General features: G+C 43.9%; 1 protein-coding gene across 2 annotated transcripts; it reads right to left on the bottom strand.

The window, feature by feature from the left end:
- Positions 1-3,964: 3,964 nt before the first annotated feature.
- On the bottom strand, positions 3,965-15,643 carry zdhhc1 (zDHHC palmitoyltransferase 1). 2 transcript variants are annotated; one of them, XM_028957023.1, is made up of 11 exons: positions 15,080-15,643; positions 14,247-14,479; positions 13,951-14,126; positions 13,345-13,446; positions 12,515-12,639; positions 12,091-12,246; positions 9,680-9,804; positions 7,956-8,044; positions 6,448-6,562; positions 6,258-6,360; positions 3,965-4,993 (listed from the first exon to the last, which is right to left on the bottom strand). In XM_028957023.1, the coding sequence occupies exons 2-11, from the start codon at positions 14,466-14,468 to the stop codon at positions 4,602-4,604; spliced, it is 1,605 nt and encodes a 534-aa protein (XP_028812856.1). In that variant the 5' UTR covers positions 14,469-14,479; positions 15,080-15,643; the 3' UTR covers positions 3,965-4,601. The 2 variants fall into 2 exon arrangements, with proteins under 2 accessions (XP_028812856.1, XP_028812854.1); XM_028957021.1 differs by having other exon boundaries at positions 3,965-5,137; positions 15,080-15,642.
- Positions 15,644-18,671: the final 3,028 nt, after the last annotated feature.

The raw sequence follows: 18,671 nt of genomic DNA, 5'->3' as shown, positions 1-18,671 counted from the left end.
GAGCGAAAAAATTCTATGTTTCCGGCACAGTCCAGTTTTGAGTGAAAGTGCTTCTCAGGTACGGAGATTGAGATAAAATTTTGGGTTACGGTTAGAAAAGGGAGTTTCACATTTAGAATAGATTTTCAGTTAATAGCCTAGGGTTCCACGGAAAAATCAATTGAACCGAGTTCGGCTTTTTTCAAAATTACTAGCAAATGAACGAGCCAATCACAGATTACTCCACTGTTTTGGGTCACATTTGGGGCAGCGCTGACACCGACATGAAAAATTGCGAGAAGGCAAGTTGATGCAGGATGTGAAACAGTACACCACAGTTCCTTCAGCATGTGTGTGGGGGGCAGAGACTGAGTGTTTCTACACGTTTCGAGGTTGGATGAGATGCAAGATGCACGCTGGGCCGACAGAGACTGAAAGTTGTGGAAATGTGTTACAGTTTCATCTGTACATGTCATTTAAGTAGGATATCGGGTAATGCATTTATTACTATAGCAGGCATACAATTGAGACCTGCTCTGTCCATGGGATGCCGGTTCCTCAGAAAGTGTTTCAGCTTTGTGGCCAACAGTTCCAAAACGTAGAGGATAATAAACTGATCAGGGTTATTATTGCTGGCTTGGCTGTTATGAGTACATGACCATATTTTATATAAGGTTTACATAAGCACAATCACTTTGGACACTTCAGCCTCCAGTTTTTGTTAACTGTGGTGGTCTAACATACAGATAATTTCCCATTTTGTGCACTGAACCTTGGGAAATGCCTTCTATTCAGCCTGTGTCAGCTTCCTGAGAGGGAACGGCCGTTCCTTCCTGCCATGTGACAGGTGTTGGGAGACACTGTGAAGGCTGTTACTATGATCTTGCTGCTGGTGCTGAGGATCAAATGTGCACTGTTGGTTTACAGTGTATACTCCATGAGCTGTTTATAAGGAAGTAGCTGTATAACGTGGGCACACACTCATATGCATTAACATTTGGAAGTTACATCATCTGCATGCAGTTGAAAGAGTCGCTAAACTTTACTGCCTGCCAGACAGATACTGCACTGGATTTATTCTTTCAGTACACCCCACACTGGTCTGTTATTTCACTCTATTTATGATAAAAACGAATTATAACTAAAGACGTTTGACTGTGTCTTGTGGATTTGTTTATTGCTGTTGTCAAGAAAAAGAAAAGAAAGAACCCTTGATCCAATTCGATTGTTTAAGTTGAGCAGCTCTGTGTGAAGTGCCAGTTTTCGTGTCATCTGTCATATTTTGTCCTGTCCCATTACATCAGTGTGGCCCAGCACAGATCATAAAAGACTCTCACTGGGATGAAAGTGAATAAAACCTTTGTGACAATGATGTACAGTCCTGTGGTAAATCCTGGAGAGCTGTAGACCTGAAGATTATGTTGCTAAGCCAAGCCCATGGACTGTTCCTGCAATGGTTTGCTTTTATAACCATTCAGTGTGTGTGTCTGTGTGTGTATTTGGGGAAGTGGTGACTTTTAATCACCCCATGCCTTTGCATATTTGTGTATGGGGATGTGGTGAACCTTAATGGCATGACGATCCTCAGCAGAAAGCAGAGTCTGATGACCCCCTTATTTTTTAATAACCCTTTCATCTTCCTTTTTGTACCACGCTGTTGTTGAGCGGCCGGTGATCTGTGCTCATTACTTGCTCATTTTGACCTTCAAAAGTAGGTAAGTGGGCGGTATGGCCCTGAGAGGAAACAGATGTCCAGCACCTCTTTGACAAGCAAAAGGTCTGCAGCAGAGGCCTGAACATCTACCCATCATCCAATCCCTCGAAGGCCACCAGGGAAAGGCTGGTCAATGGAAAATCACTTACTGTACTCTCCCGTAGTAATCCTCCCCACATCGGGGAATAGCAGAAGTCAGAAAATGGCATCAGAAGATCACTTCATGATTTCAGGCTTTATGTTTTCCGAACTGTTGCCACGGGAACGCAAAAATGACGACCGGCCTTTTTGAAAGAGACTGAAAAGTGACGTTTCTATGGGCCCACAGTTGTAAACAGATTGTTACCTTGACGTGTTACATTCTGGCTCGGTCTGGGTGTGTGGTTGGGCTGCATGTTGGATATGTTTTATTGCATTAATAAAAGTGAACCTGCACATGGCATACATGCATGGGCGCAACGCTTTTAATACACGTGAAAGCTAACAAGACGCTATTGTTCCCATTTAGACCCAAATAATCCTTTATTTTTTTAAATTGTTGGGCTGAGCTCACATTGAGCATTCATTTCACCTCACCAGCGAGACACACTGAAGGTGTAACTTGCACGAGCTGCTGCTGTTCTCGACGAATAACAAACGTCCTTGGATTGGCACTGAAGTGCAGCATCTGTCAACAGACGAAAATAAGTGACAGTCATTCAGGCTCTGCCTCTGTGGCATGACTGCACTGAGGCTCTATTGTCGCAGTCCTTTGCATGTCGGCGTGTTCTGCCACATGCCTTTTCCCCAGAAGGGCGTTGATTGACACTGTTATGATGGCGTGCATTTGTGCTGCCATAGAAACCCCCTCTCCTGCCACTGGGGCAGGGTGACTGCGCAGTAGCCAGCTGAGTCGGGAGGCATCTTGCCAGAGTAAACTGGCCAGTCAGAAACAGCGTGTGCTGTGGTTTAAAATAAATACATTTGCGTATCCCGTATCATATATTAAAACCAACTGAACAAAAACGGACCCTGTTTTAGTGGAACAAGGATCAATAAGCCCCAATCTACTCTTCATTCAAGACAGTGATTGTCACGCACAGCGGCTTCCCCACACTGTTGAAGCTTGGAAAACTGGCCATTAAGCACAAGAACCTGCACGATGCTCTGTACACGGAGCATTTTGCACAACGGACACATTCCCAGAGGCTCGGTATAATGTAGTACCCATCGCACTTCAGATTATACCGTCTTTCTTCAAATTAAGTGACTATCTCTGCTGATGAACTTTAGAATGATCACTGATCAACTTGTAAAATGTAACCAATTAATCACATATTAACTGCTGCAATTCATATTTAAAACCATTAGTTAAAGTGAAGCGATTGTCATTGTGACACACTGCAGCACAGCACACGGTGACACAACGAAATGTGGTTACAAGCAGAGGACATCACCCTTGGTGAGCAGTGGGCAGCCATGACAGGCACCCGCGGAGCAGTGTGTGGGGATGGTGCTTTACTCAGTGGCACCTCAGTGACTCGATTCGAACCGCCAACCTTCTGATTACACGGTCGCTTCCTTAACCGCTAGGCCACCACTGGCCATTACTGAAACAAGTGTGGGAAAGAAAGTCAGTTGGGGAGTGACAGATAGATGATCTGGTCTTTATTTTTTTCTTCTTTGTTCTTCAATTAAATGGAAATAAAATTTGTCTGTGGCCGTCGTGAATTTCAAATTCGTGTCATAGGTCAGACCCCACACAGCAAGTAAAAACACAGCTGCATTCATTTATTTTAGCAGGTTCAGGGCTCTAGAATAGCTTTTTGCACTGGTGCAGCAAACTTTTTTTTTTTTTAGGTGCCCCAGCCCAGTTAACAATGCAGTTGTTACAACATGGACCTAATATGTGCATGTTGCTCGAACCACCAGGAGTTTTCAACCGAATGGCCAGTTGCTCTGGTGCGACCTGAGATTTTTTTTATTCGCACAGTTGAAAAATTAGGTTGCACGCTAGAGCCCTGACGTTGAATGCATTGAATGACGTTTTGACAGCCCTACAAACTTAGTCTGTAGTGCTGCAAAGATGATCTCTGTTTGTTAGTTCATGGTTTTAAATGCAGCCAACTGTGTGATGATAGTGCATTGTCTACATTGTAAATTAGTGTAAACACTACTACTGAAGGGTGAGTAATAAAAACGTGTCTCAGTGTACTTTGATGTAGGTATGAATGTGTGACCTGTGAGGAATGCTGATTCTTGAGTGATTACAGACTGCAGAGCTGCACAAAGTTTTGTTGTCGGTGATGCTTTGCTTAATTTTATTCAAAATGTGAACACGTGAATCAACTAACCAGAGTATTACTGACGGCAAGACATGAATGACTTCTGCAGCAACTTGAATGGCTTCAGTTGGGTCCAGTTTCCTGAAAGCACTGTAGCACCGTACAGGTCTCAACAAAAACTTAAAAACAGACACGACAACACACAAACACATACAAAAATTAAGGTGTCCGGCAAAAAGCTTTGAGGAAAACAATGAAATGATTGAACACAGTATATAACCTTTGGCATTCATTATTAAATATGAATAAATAGATATAACTTTCTTCCCCAAAGCAGTACAAAGTCAATTTGGGCGGTGCTACAGAGGGCCCCGTTTTCATGGTGCTATAACGTAGTGTGTGGGGAGTGTTCAAGAATTCATTGGTGAACGCACCTCAAAAATATCCCTCAAGGAGTCAATAGTTAAGTGCATCATGAGAATATCTGTATGAGAACATGATAGTCCTGCAGAAAACTCAGTCACATTTTTGTCCCGTAGTGTTTGCATAGCTTGTATCAGGACATGATAGTGTTCGGTTCGGGACTCTTAATTTCCAGAGCAGCATCTGTGTCCGTTGGTGGTCTAATGGTCCTGCGTGCTCAATCAAGAATGGACGTCCCGCGCCACCGGAGTGCCCACTCTGGAAGCCTGTTTGGACTCGTCCGGGCTCCTCTTGCTGGCCTGCTTGTGTTTCCCTGCAGGTCCGGGCTCGTCGTTTGATCCTGGAGCCGCTCTGGGCTGGGCTGGTTCGCCGCTGCCCCTGCTCACAAACACAGAGGGGGCCTGGGAAGCCATCTCGAACTTCTGCTCTGCTGCCTTGCGCGAGGAAACCGCCTTTCTCTTGGTCCTGGGCTGTGGAGATGGGAGGGTTTGGGCAGCAGCAGTGGCTGCAGAGGGCAGAAGCAAAGCACGCTGGGAACATGGCGGGGCAGAGGTTGCGGCCAGGGCGGCGCTGCCCAGTCGAGCCATCACCACGGGGATCTCTTCCAGGGACTCTGCAGAGTCAGAGTGATACTCAGCAGGGGGTCCGGCCGCCTGCACGGGGGCCAGGGGAGGAAGGGACGCTCGCAGGGGGAATGCTGGGAAAGGGAGACGCTGGCTCACGGAGGCCACCACGGTGGCCGCGGCTACGCTCGGCTCTACAGGGGTCGAGAGGGGGAGAGGAGCACAGCACAGGGCACAGGTAACTACTCAAAACACAGAACAGCACACATCCACACTATCAACAGCGGAGGCCACGACTCCCGGCGGCGATAACGCAGATAAGAAAAGCAAATGGCCACAAATTACTGCAGCAAATACGCCACCACTTGTGGTACAACCACTAAATATCCACATGCAGCTAACCGTGCTGTTAATTATTCACTGAAGATTGATCGCTACTGAATGAAGCCGTAAACGATTCATGGATTCCTCTGGTTTAAGCTGGCAGACCAAGCAATTGGTGCAAATTAAACTGAAAGGCAGGTTTGTTTAGGGCCCATAATGTTTGGGTTAAAATAAATAAAAAAATTTGTAGATGTGTTCTTTTTGAGGATGATTACTATGCTCTGATGACAGCCAGGTGAACGTCGGAGAAATTATTTGCGGAGAAATATATTTTGGTCTTTACACCATTAAACAGTGAGTTTATGTTAAGGGTGCTACCCTTGGGAGTAGCAAGGTGAAAATGTTTAAAATCTGGACACGCTTCTGAAGAGTCCTAATGAGACACAAAGAGAGCCGGAAGATGACTGAAGGGCTTTAAAAGAAACAGGCGTTGTGACGAAGCTGGCACAGCAGCACATGTTCTCCAGATCAAATGTCTGGAGCTGCGGTACTTGGCACGACACCTCAACATCGCGACCCAGCCTAATGGAGCCTTGCGGGCCACAAACGGGCGTATGGGATTAATCTTGAGGCGTCAGCTGCTGGAGTCTTATCACATACGCTTATCAACCGAAATGGAACGGACTGTGGTGCAGCACTGCCATAGAGACGAGGAAACAGAGCGACGCCGGAGCGAAGGTGTTTAGTGTTTCTCGCTCATAACTGCAATCAGCTACAGACGCATTTTATTTGAGATTTGGAAATAGTCGGTAGGGCATAATTTAAATGGGGTGCTAGACAAAACACAAATTATAATCGTACAGGCAAATTAATATAGGCAGGTATTTCAAGAAGGAACCAATATAAATTGGGCTAGTATTATCGGAGTTCAGAGAGTGGGAAGTCCTGATGTTCAAGTGTGTGTGTGTGTACCGTGACACCTAGCCTCACCCTGCTCAGCAGAGCCATGTGGCAAACCTCTGCCAGCGCTGTTCTCAGAAGGCCGGTCATTGTTCACCTCCGCCGGAACTTTTCGCAATTTCTTCTTTTTCTTCTGAAAACAAGAACAAGCGCACTAGTCGTAGCCCCAGTACATGGAGCCATTTACAAACGGAATGGACACTGAGAGTCAACAGCTCACCTGGGTGTGCTTCTGAGGCCGTGCTGCCTGCTTGTGGTCTGTAGACACAGTGGGGAGGGATTCCACGTTGATTATTCGACTGGGGGAATTCCTCAACCTCCCATTGCCATAGAACCTGACATGGCGGAAAATATTTATGTCATTTTTCCATTTAAAGTTTGAAGGACATGGTGCTAATTAACACCTTTATTTAAATGAATATAGTCTAGCAGCAATTTTGAGTGTGAAGCCACAATATCCATATCGCTGGTCAGGGCTGAGTGGGTCAGCAGTCTCTCTCACGTCTTTTATGAACCCACAGAGGCTTTCTGTTTTGGAAACCCACTTGCAGTCGAGCACAAACAGCATACCACTGCCACTGTGGCAGCTGCGAGTGTCCCGGTCCAATTCCAAAGTCATCTAGGTTATACTCCATTAAGCAAATAAAACATATTGCAGCAGCGATTCCAGAGCACTGTGCATGACCTCATTATGACAGAAGTTAAACCTTATTATTAATCATCAAATACTCATAAATTATGACTATTCAACAAACTATTCAACCTGTTATTAAAAATCTATTCAATAATTTTCAGTTCCTAGACTGAAGAGCTATTTTTGTGTTGCTCCTGAAGTAACTTGGTTGTTTGTCGCAACCCGCTGCAACAAGAGGAATTTGAAGAATGACTGCAGCAGTCGCTGCACAAATCAGCCAGTCAAGACACACTGGACCTGTAACCTCGTGTGCACGTGATCGCCCAGTTTTTCATTCGAAGGTCAAAGACATACAATACTTTCTCATCCCAATCTCAGTGTCATGGGAAAAGAATTTTGTTGTTACAAAGAAAACAGTCACCGTGGCAACTCCAAGCTGGTCTATTTTCTCACTGGCATTATGAAATTCGTGCCCATGCTAAATATGTATCTGTAGCACGCACAAACAAGTTTCAGTGAAATGCTGCTGCATAACTTAAATTATGAGCCATCTTTCTTTACTTGCTGAAAGATCTTACAGGCCTGTGCGCCTGTTTACCCAGCGATGCCTGCAGCGGTGACTAAGAATACACAACTTTTGCCCACAAAAGGAGCAAAAATAAAGATTACACGGGAAAAAAAGGGCTATTGCGCACATCGCTAGCAATGCCAGAAGTATTACACAACGTGCAAACGATACTGTCACTTTCCACAGCGCTTGGGTCGTATTTTATCAGAGGCCTTTAACTGCCACATAAAAAGCTATTAATTTACGTGGCTTCGCTTGACTCGGTCACGTGAGCGTAAAGCCATGTTCCTCCAATTTTATATTTTAAAGCATTGTAAAAGCAGTGAAATATACTCTGCTCTCAAGCTTCGCTTGATATCAGATATTCCGAAGCGATGCCACAGGCCGGTCGACTACCATGTGGGGAACGAACTGCTGGAATGACTTTGCTCCGTGCAACACATGATATCACTTTTCCCAAAAAACAAAACTAAATAACTGCTGCCGATGGTCCCGTCTGACATCCAACATCTCCGACCACACATACTCTGCGCCTTCCCGCGAGGACATCATAGCGGGATCCGCCACGTTCATCTCAGGGTTTGTGTAGCCAAATGTCCCAGTGTAGCTCACGTCCTGTCAGCATGGGAAAAATGGAAAAACAAACTTATTATTCACGTAAATCCTTCACGGGACAAAGGAATACAATCAACATGTACATAGGACTTGACTAAGTCACTCTTAGAAAAAATAAAATGTAAATAATACAAACATAAATACACCACACATAATGCATATTCTTATTATAAAGCACCAGGCATTTAGATCCCCTATTCTAGACTACTATGAAATCATCAACTTTCCCATACGCTTCAATAAAACCTCTCCGAGTGAAAAATAAAATTGAGCTTTAATAGAACATTTGACACTGAAACATAAAAACTTCATGAGCAAAATGTCGTAATGAATATCTGCGCCGTTTCACGACGTGTGAAGGAAAAACAGTTTTAAGATAGTAAAACAGGCGTACATGTACTCGTCCACATGCATGTTAATAATACAAGTCACACATTCCGCCTGATTTTAATGTCAGCTGCCATTTTTACTGATGTGATCACTAGTGGGTGCTGCTCCAGGCGGCGCTCTGATTTATTCCTACTCACAAGCAACAGTGCGGCTTGTGTTAATATCAGTTCTCACAGTGTTCCCCCTCGCTTTTTAAAAAGCGGTGTTCTGCTGTCTGACTCTGCACTGGGCCCTGCCAAAACACAGGTGGGTCCACCGTCTGTTGGAACTGCCCATGCCAAGCCCAACATGGCGTTACCACGGAGACCAGGAACAGGAAAGGAACAAATGCCCATTAGAGAAGTGGGTTTATATGCGGGTGTGTGTCACTGTGTGACAAAACTTGCAAACGTGTGATTAAGAAGGTGTCAGAGCAGGCCAGACCCATGCAGTGGCTGTGCTCTCAGTTAGCCATTGAAAAGTGAGGTAATGCAAACAAACAGCCAGCACGTCATAGAGAAACGATCATTTTCTCACAGACCCATCAAAACGTGCAGTGAGGACGGGCAATGGTGCTTTAAACAGCAATTCCAAACCCTCTGTGGGCTGTTAAAGCGCAGGGTACTTGTGCAGGCCATAATTCAAGGCCTAACCAAATGAGTACGTAACCTACACGTTCACGCTGCGAAGCAGAACCGCCAGCTACTTACCGCAAACACCTGCTGTGGCAATGTTGACTCAAATACAAGACAACGGCCAGACACCAGCAGTCAATAGCTGAGCCCTGATGAAGGGGTAGAAGCTGGCCTACACTAATATATACTTAGTGTTTCTATTAAAGTGGCCAGCACATGCGCAACCATAACCGCCGGGCTTCCGTCGCGACCCGTTGAACACAAGTAGGGAAACGTACCACTCCTCTGCCCTCACGCGCCGCATTCACAAGCAGCCCCTCCTCCAGAAATGGAAGTGACCTCATGTTCCCCATTAACAGACTTTCCCATGGCCATTCACTGCCCATAGCCACTCACGCTCCAGTGATGTTCCTCCTCTGAACACTTTCCTGGGAACGTGCTAATGACAGTTCTCATTTTTAGCATGTGGCTTTCAATTAAGAGCGGCAAACAATGGCAGAGAGGCGCTTCATGATTTTGTGGATTTATAATGTGACCATTTTTCCATGCTTGTTATATCACTAATGGAGGACCTAATGGCAGTTCAGTTCATGTGGCTTTTGATTGTTAATTAAAATGGTCGTTAAAATACCTTAATGAGATTGATCTGTGGTGGCCCTGCTTCATTCCCAGAGCAACTGCTTTTATTAGGATCTCTTGTTTGCTGTCGATGTCTCTGACGGACAATATATTCATAAGTGCTGAGTCTGTTCCACCCTGAAACAAAAAAGGCGGAGAGCATGAGTGCTAATAAAAATAACAACTACACGACTATAGAGTCTACAGCTATATGCCCACACGGGATGGTAAATAGAATTGATCCCAGTTCAACACAAAGCAAACTCTTGTCTGCCCTCTAGTGGTGTCACATCCAGATGCAGTGACAAAGAGCAATTTCATGCAATTACAAGATCTTTCTTTGCAAACACTTTGGTTATTTATAATTTAGTGCACAATACAAAAAAAAAAAAATAGCAGAGGCTGCAGTTTGTCAATAGGTATGGCTTATAGAATAGTGAAGCACTGCCACATAAGAGAGATGCAACAGCCTCTTGCAGCAGCTTCATCCCACAAGCCATCAGACACCCAAACACTCAGGGCCTCACCCCTCTGGACTGATACGCTTACACACACACAACCTCTGTTATATTGTAATATAAGACATTTTTAATATTATCTATTATTGCACTGTTCCATTTTCCAGTATTTTCACTATTTTACATTTAGTCTTCATTTCACCTGTTTAGCGATGTCTGTCTCATTGTTGTCTACTTGTTTTTTGTGAAATGTTACTCTTGCATTGCCTGTTTCCCCTGTTTGCACTTTATGTAGTTAAGTTCATCTTCGCTCAAATGTTTCATGTAGCACCAGGTTATTTTGATTCACTATGTACTGTCTAACAGCTCAATGTACTGTCTAACAGCTCAACTCCAACTTCAGATGCAAACAATCAATTATGGATAAATTCAATTTAAAAATAAATCAATAATAAATGTTATACTTTTTATCAGACACAAACCCAAAATTAAAAGTATATTTACATTTCAAAATAAGATACATAACAGGTCATTTGCTCATCAGAATGACTGGTGGTCTAATGTTTATCTAAAATACTCCCTACATGTGTAATAATGTTTCAGTGCAAAAAGAAACTGTCAAAAAGTATTCTAATATGCAAAGCTTGGTAAAGCCCAATTTTTGCAAAGACATAAGTGTTGTCGCCTTGTCATATGAGCTTCACCTGTGACTAATAATGGATGAATTAGGTGTCAGGTGTGTATAAAAAGAAGCCCAGAACACAAGACCTTCACATCAACTGCAACTAGACCTCTGCAAACATGCCTCTGTTTCACCCTGAGACTAAAGTGTTATCAAGAGGCTGAAGACCACATCCACTGCTGATGTGGCAGACCCCTTTAATGTGTCTCAGCGTCAAGTACGGAGGATTTTTATATAGATATATAAAAAAAAAAAATAAAATCATTTTGAGGAGACTGGAGACGTTTTTGACAAGCCCAGGTCAGGCAGACCCTGCCAGACGACTGCTCGAGAGGACCGTTTGTTGGCTCGAAAATCCAAGGCCCATTTCCCACTGCAGCAGAGCTCCAAGAGACCTGGTCACCTGAAATCCCTGTGTCAACCAGTTTGTCAGATTCTGTCTCGAAATGTCCTCCAAGGTCGAATCAAAAATCAGAAGCCAGCACTAAACAAGAGATCTGCAGGGTGGAAGGTGCAGTAGTCTGAAATACCAAGAAATCTTAGCTACCATTTATATTCCCCAAGCATAAAAGAGGCCAAATTCTGCAGCAGGATGGTGCTCCATCACATGCTGCCATCTCCACATCAAAGTTCCTCAAGGCGAAATAGATCAAGATGGTCCAGGATTGGTCAGCCCAGTCACCAGACATGAACATTATTGAGCATGTGTGGGGTAGGATGAAAGAGGTAGCATGGAAGACGAAACCAAAGAGTATTGATGAACTCTGCGAGGCATGCAAGACTGCTTTCTTGGCTATTCCTGATTCCTTCAAGCTCATGGAAGTCATACAAGATATTCATTTGGATCTCACAGCACCACTACTTAATTTGTGGTCACATTTTTGGATTTGCAGTAAATTTGTTAAATTTCTGTATAGGCGACAAAATTTTGTCTTTCCCAAAATTTGACTTTTCTGTATTGATTAAATGATAAATATTTTTTCAGCTAAACTAATTCATTTCAATGCATTAATCATCATTTGGTAGTGTTTTAGCTTTTCATATGAGCTATTTCTAACACCAATTGATTAATTAAAAGTCAAGTTAATAGCAGGTGTTTCTACAAAATAGATAAGCGACCACACTACAGTCAGGGACTGTACATATATGCATATATAGCATATCACACCTAAACATCGGTCTGGATTATGTACTTCATGACATTAAGGAGCAACAGGATATACATTAATGCCAACGTACAAAGATACTAGAGACACTGTGCTGGAGACTGATGGGAAGACTCACTGAGGTAAATATGAAAGCAGAGCAGGTGGCCCAGCAGCAGGGAGGAGAGAAGGCCGAGGGCGACGGTGACACCCGCCAAGGCGGGGATGGCTGGACCAGCAGTGGAGACTGGGGCCACTGGTAGGAACACGAACCACACCACTGACTCATTCTTCACTACAGATCACGAGGAGAGAAATTCATAGTCAATTTAAACTATGTAAAAATTGTGTACAATTAATATGCCAGAAGGGCTTTCCAGTGCAGGCATTAAAATAATAAGTACATAAATGCCAGTGTGATAATTTACAGGATCAGATATATTGTGAGTGGTTTAGTGATTAATTTGACTAACACAGTGAAGAAAAAATGAAATTAAAAAGTTCAGCACTAATGACCACCTTACAAATATAAAATCTGTAAGCATTTTCAATTATACAAATACCTTGGAAGTGTTTGTCTGAGCGAAGTTTTGAGGGATCCAAAAAGAATTCAACGAATACGTAACTTGCAGTGACCACCACCAAACAAATGCCAACAAGAGCAGAAATCACACTGTTGAGGAAAAGCCTGTAACAAAAGCCAGGAGAAAATATTCATGGGGCACATGGTCTACAAATCAGACATTAACATTTTCATGTGGATCATTCATCAGGTTGTGTAAGGAGGCATGCACTTTTCAGAGGCTGGTCTTATGAGGCAGTAGCCTGAGGGACAACACATGACTGTGTGTGCATCAGATGAAGCCAAAGCAGCAACACAGCATGGAATTTCAACAAGTAATAATTTAATTGACATGAAGGGAGCATTTTAGATAAATATTAGACCACCAGTCATTCTGATGAGCAAATACTGATTTCAAATGCTGCTGCTTCATCATCATATGGCCGGCGATGTTGGGTTTGTGGCTTTGTGATTGTGCAGTCCAAAAAAATATGCTTGCAGGGCAATATGCTTGTGATTAATATCTAAGGCATTGTGAGAAAACAACTAATCAATATTCATTATTCCAATTTCTGGTGTCCACAGTAATAGCCTTTCAGTTGATATTTATGAAGTGACTGGCTTAAGATTTTTTTTCATGGGGCAGCGGTTTAGGAAGTGGCCCCGTAATCAGAAGTTTCTCACTAAGGGTGATGGATTAAAAGCAGAGGACACATTCCATTGTGTGCACCATGTTTCACATTGACAATCACTTCACTTTCAAGATCCTGGTGGGATCATTGTCTACATGGATAACGTAGTTAGGACCATATGTAGGTGACAGAAGCTCACCAGTAATTCCTGCTGCCAACACAATTGTTGAGCCACCTGCAGTGATGGTCAAAGTTGGCAACACACTTGTTACAGGCACTGCAATGCTTCGATTTCGGGCCACTGTTAACACAGAAATGTCCAGTAAACACAACCATTCATCCAAATCGATAGAAATCACATGAGCAAAGGGTCTATATTTTGAAATGCCCTTGTTCTCTTAACTGCATATGTAGAGAGGTAACTGAAGGACCCTCCATCTATTTATGAGACTCAGTTACCACTTTCAACTCATTTAAAATGAAAAGAATATGGGAATAATTCTGTTAGTTCGAATCGGAAATATAACATCCATCATTTATCCAATTAAATCGCAGAATAACCCGTTACCACTGGCTACTAGAGTGTTCAGACCAACAACCAACAGCCCCTACACTTTCCTCAGTTCTTAAAACCGTGCACTGTGGCCTGGCATGACATGGAAAACGCAGCAGGAGGAAGACACTGTGTTCGTGAAACATTTTGGACAAAAGCATGAACCAAATGAGTAATTCACATCAACCAAAAATTTGCCTTTTCCCCCTCTATCAAAAAATCTTAAAAATGAATATTAAAACAAGCTCTTACACATCGGCCTCACAGAGGTAACAGTGGCAGTTCTCGATGACGTGGGCATGCTTGGTCCGGTCAAACACTGGCACAGGGCCCTTGTAGCTCTTCGCCCGGACACTGTAATCTGCCGGGTCGATAGAAACCGCACTGAGGTGCACAAGCAAATGACAGGCAAACATAATCCCGATGCACTGACTTCTGAATTAAGGAACAGAAAATTGCGATGGAGAATTGCTGAATTTGAACAAAAGTAGTAGGAGGAGGAGGAAAGAATCGCATCTGTGCCATTTTTTGCCTATTTTGAAGGATACAATATAACCAGCAGGGATCCAGTGAGGGGGCAGCAAAGGAACAAAAACCCCAAACCCCGTTACGGCAAAATAGACATAGAGGAGCCAAGCTAAGAGCTGGAAAGGGTGCGGTGGCCAGCTCCACCCGTTGGTGCGGGAGCACAGAGGCAGGTCTGGGCGCCTGGGTCCCTCGTTCACTGGGGCTGTCCGGTTGGGATTCTTGCTGCAGCCGTCCATGGACATGGAGTCTCTTTCTGAGACAGAACCAAAACAGAACTGTCACCAAGCAGAACGGGCGAGGGTTCAAGCCCAAGAGGAACACCTGGCTGAGTGGAGGACATTTATAGCCGTTATGATGCACATTATAAACCCTATAAAAGCAGCAATTTAGTAATGTTCTCGCATTTACTGGATGTACAGTATTTAGTTCTAGAACACTTTAGACAGCAGTGAAACGAATTAAAGGGGGTTTAAATTAAAGTGTAAAAACACAAATAATAATGGTTATAAAGTGAAAGTGCCAATAATTTAATTTAAACTGCTGATATCCGATGAGCTAAAAGCGCATTTAAACAAAGAAATGACGTCTTATTAGAAAACGTCTACAGATGGAGAACAGTACTGATCCAGTGTAGCTGCTCACTAGACACAAGGCTGTTTCCTTTTCATTTGATGGACAGGTAGATTAGATAGATAGATCATCTTAATTAGATATGTATACGTGCAAGCGAGCAAACAGATAAGATGGCGGGCTAAGTGCGAATCAAAATAAATATCTATGTAGTATATTTTGGGGGGGCAAAGGAACCCCAAAAACAAAGCGCCCGTAACCACGGAACTGTAGGCGGACCCACCTGCACAGTAAAGGCGGCTGTCGGTTATCCTCTCGCCGATTTCCGAGGCATTTCAGAGCCCTCGGCTGCCCTCTCAGCGGCAGAGAGAGCCGGCGCACCGAGGTCCGGTCCGGGCCATGCCGACCGCCCTTCAGCGTAGCCTCGTAACCAGGTCCCGGTCCGATATTATCACATGTTACCTGCGCCGTACACAGTTCATTTTAAACAGCTAGCTGGTCGGCTAATCGCTGCTGCGGGTCGGTAGTCTATTCACAGCGTGCTTCACACGGAGAAAAACGTCGACACACGTCGCTCGTTGAATTAGCCATTTGATTAATCAACGAAATCAGTCAATTAGCAGCTGAGATGCCTGAACGGTGCAGCCAGCCAGCCACAAACCACGGCGGACGACCCGCTAAACTGAAGGAGCGGGCAAAAAAGCCCGCTTCTGTCCCTGCACCGTCCGGGCCGTGCGTGTGGCCCGGCCGCCTGACATCGCGGGTCCCACGCCGGCTGCTGCTGCTGCTGCGGGGACGGTGACAGGATCTGGGTTTAATGAACGCGTCTCCCTCTTCTGGGCGGCCGGGCCGGAAACGCGGCGCACGGCTTTAAAATAAAAGTCTCCCGTGAAGGAAAATAAGAGCGGAGCACCGGACACGAACCGGGCAGCCGGCTGCTTGAAAGTAACAGCACCACGGAGGTGGTGAACAGTACAGGCCAGAAGTTTGGACACTCCTTCTCATTCAATGTGTTTTCTTTATTTTCACGACCATTTACGTTGGTAGATTCTCACTGAAGGCATCAAAACTATGAATGAACACATGTGGAGTTATGTACTTAACAAAAAGTGGAGACCTGACCTCCACAGTCACCGGACCTGAACCCAGTCGAGATGGTTTGGGGTGAGCTGGACCGCAGAGTGAAGGCAAAGGGGCCAACAAGTGCTAAACACCTTTGGGAACTCCTTCAAGATTGTTGGAAAAGCATTTCAGGTGACGACCTCTTGAGTAAATAACTCCACATGTGTTCATTCATAGTTTTGATGCCTTCAGTGAGAATCTACCAATGTAAATGGTCATGAAAATAAAGAAAACACATTGAATGAGAAGGTGTGTCCAAACTTTTGGTCTGTACTGTATATTATAGTACCTCAGTATCTCCAGGCACCTTCTCCTACAGCCGGCCATACAGCCTCTTGCGTTGCTTCAGTGACGTTCAAGTGAAGCAGTCATTAGACTGGAATTGGCTTTCTTGCAGTACGATTGCCTTTTAAAATAGTGGGTGAATTGACTGTGCTGGTTTCTTTGAAGACAGACGTCAAACAGGAGGGGGTTCGTGATCTGTGAGGATCCACCAAAAGTGGTCATAGGAAGGAAAAACCTGTCAAGCAGCTCATTGATGTACATGGTGAGAGACGGCTGTCAGAACCTTGTCTACAACCAACGTGCCTACAATGGGCACGTGAGCATCAGGTTGGACCACAGAATGGAATGGTTTGAGGTGTTAACTTGGCCTACATTTCTTCAGATCTTCATCCAATCAAATCAAACCATCTTCAGGGATCTGCTGCTGAAAGCAGTGCCGCCTCTTTGGGTCTATATTTTGAAATGTCCCTGTTCTCTTAACTTAACCTAAGTCTCGGGCAGTGGTGGCCTAGCGGTTGAGGAAGCGGCCCTATAATCAGAAGGCTGCTGGTTCGAATCACGATCAACCAAAGTGCCACTGCTCACCAAGGCAGAGGACCCATCTCGTTATGTCACCGTGTGCTGTGCTGCAGTCTTTCACTTCATTTATGCTGTTTGCTGTTTTAGCAGCAAAGGTGGGTGGTCGTAATGTCATGGCTATGCAGTTTAATTGTTGCTGGTTTATTAAAAAAAAAAAAAGTCAAGTGATTGTCTTTGTGATACACAGCAGCACAGCACATGGTGCACACAGTGAAATGTGTCTTCTGCTTTCAACCCATCACCCTTAGTGAGCAGTGGGCAGCCATGACAGGTGCCCGGGGAGCAGTGTTGTGGGGGTGATGCTTTGCTCAGTGGCACCTTGGCGGATTGGGATTCGAACCGGCAACCTTTTGATTACGGGGCTGCTTTCTTAACCGCTAGGCCACCACTGCCCCATATTATTAGGCGTTGTTTTCATTTGAACGTCACATTTCACGTTTTATTTGCACACACGTCAGATTTAGAAAATACATATTTTCAGCGTCTTGTCTCCGTTTCAGTGTTTATTTAATTCCAGATGGTGGCAGCACTGCACCATATTTAACAGCTAGTTGCAGGAGGGCTGTGAGGGTACACGCCTCTGCATTATTATTGTGAAAATGGGTTGCCACATACCCCTATTGCCTCTTCAAAATGAATTTGTGGGATTGTTGATTCGGTGGTGTGTGTAAAATTAGCCAAAGCGGTTTTGGTGTGTGTTTCGCAGTCCCCTCTGCATGACTGAGGTCGCCTTGGATTATAGTGGTTGCAAGTGTATAATAGTGTGATTTATGAACCCTAATAACTATAGCTATGATTCTTGTATAACCCACATGCACGATGTTTTCCAGAGGTGTTAAAAATTAAATTCCATTTCTTTTTGTGGTAATCATTCCAGCCTCAAGATTTCCAAACCACAAAGACATTTCAGATTTTTTTGAAACCCAACATTTTGCATGTGTTTCCAGTCAGCAGTTCTGTTTCTGTGCTTTTCCACCATGTTCTGTGGGGCATGGACTAACCTGTTCCTGTCCATGTGGCAGTGGAGAACAAAAGCCTGCAAAGCAGTCAGCAGTTTTTCATTCATATCATATAATTGATAAAAACTGTGGGCTCTGAAGACTTTCCAAGATATTTAATGACCTCAAAGAGAATTCCACAGCCGACCACTGCAATAATTATTTTTCTCCTAGTGGTGTGTGACAATCCCTTGAATTAAGTTACAATCAGTATATTTCTACCAATTATTTTAGTTTGCAAGCGCTCTCCAAGCGCTGCTCTTGGCATGTAGCCTTGCCTTGGCTGATGTGGGTTTTATTAAAAGTTAGATTGGCCTCAGGTCCTCTCTGTTCCCTCATATGAACCATCAATATGTTCAGGATGAGGTACAGTGGACAGCTGGACACATGTATCATTTTTAGGTCTCACGAGGAGAACATAAAATGTGTGTCTGTAAAGTAGGTGTTACAGTCAATGGACATCCTGTGTAAGTTTTGGCTGCCTGATATATATAGTGATATACACAGGACAGTCATTTGCCTTACATGATGGGTTCCAGCAGAGCCTTTTCCGTTTCCAAAATTAATTGTGAATTTAAGCTCCTCTTAATACTGTAATACACAATAACATAAAATTACAGGAAAAGTCTGTTCAGCTACCAATTCCATTATTATTTCAATTATTGTTCTTTTAGCCATGGAATTGAGGTAGAGATTATAAACGCTAGTGCCATCCATTAACACTCAGCATAACAGTTTTTCTTGTAAATGTTGACTCCAAGGCCAGAAGTTGGACCCATACCTCGGACTTTTAAGAACAGGTCAGAATTATATTACAAGAAAATAAAATTGTATAATAATCAAATTATAAATGTAACTGAATATTTATAAATCTTTCATAAAAAGGTTCAA

The sequence above is a fragment of the Denticeps clupeoides genome, chromosome 16, assembly GCF_900700375.1.
Source record: "Denticeps clupeoides chromosome 16, fDenClu1.1, whole genome shotgun sequence".
NCBI lineage: Eukaryota > Metazoa > Chordata > Actinopteri > Clupeiformes > Denticipitidae > Denticeps > Denticeps clupeoides.
Note: the sequence above shows the minus strand (reverse complement) of the source record. Positions and strands in the feature narration are given on the sequence as shown.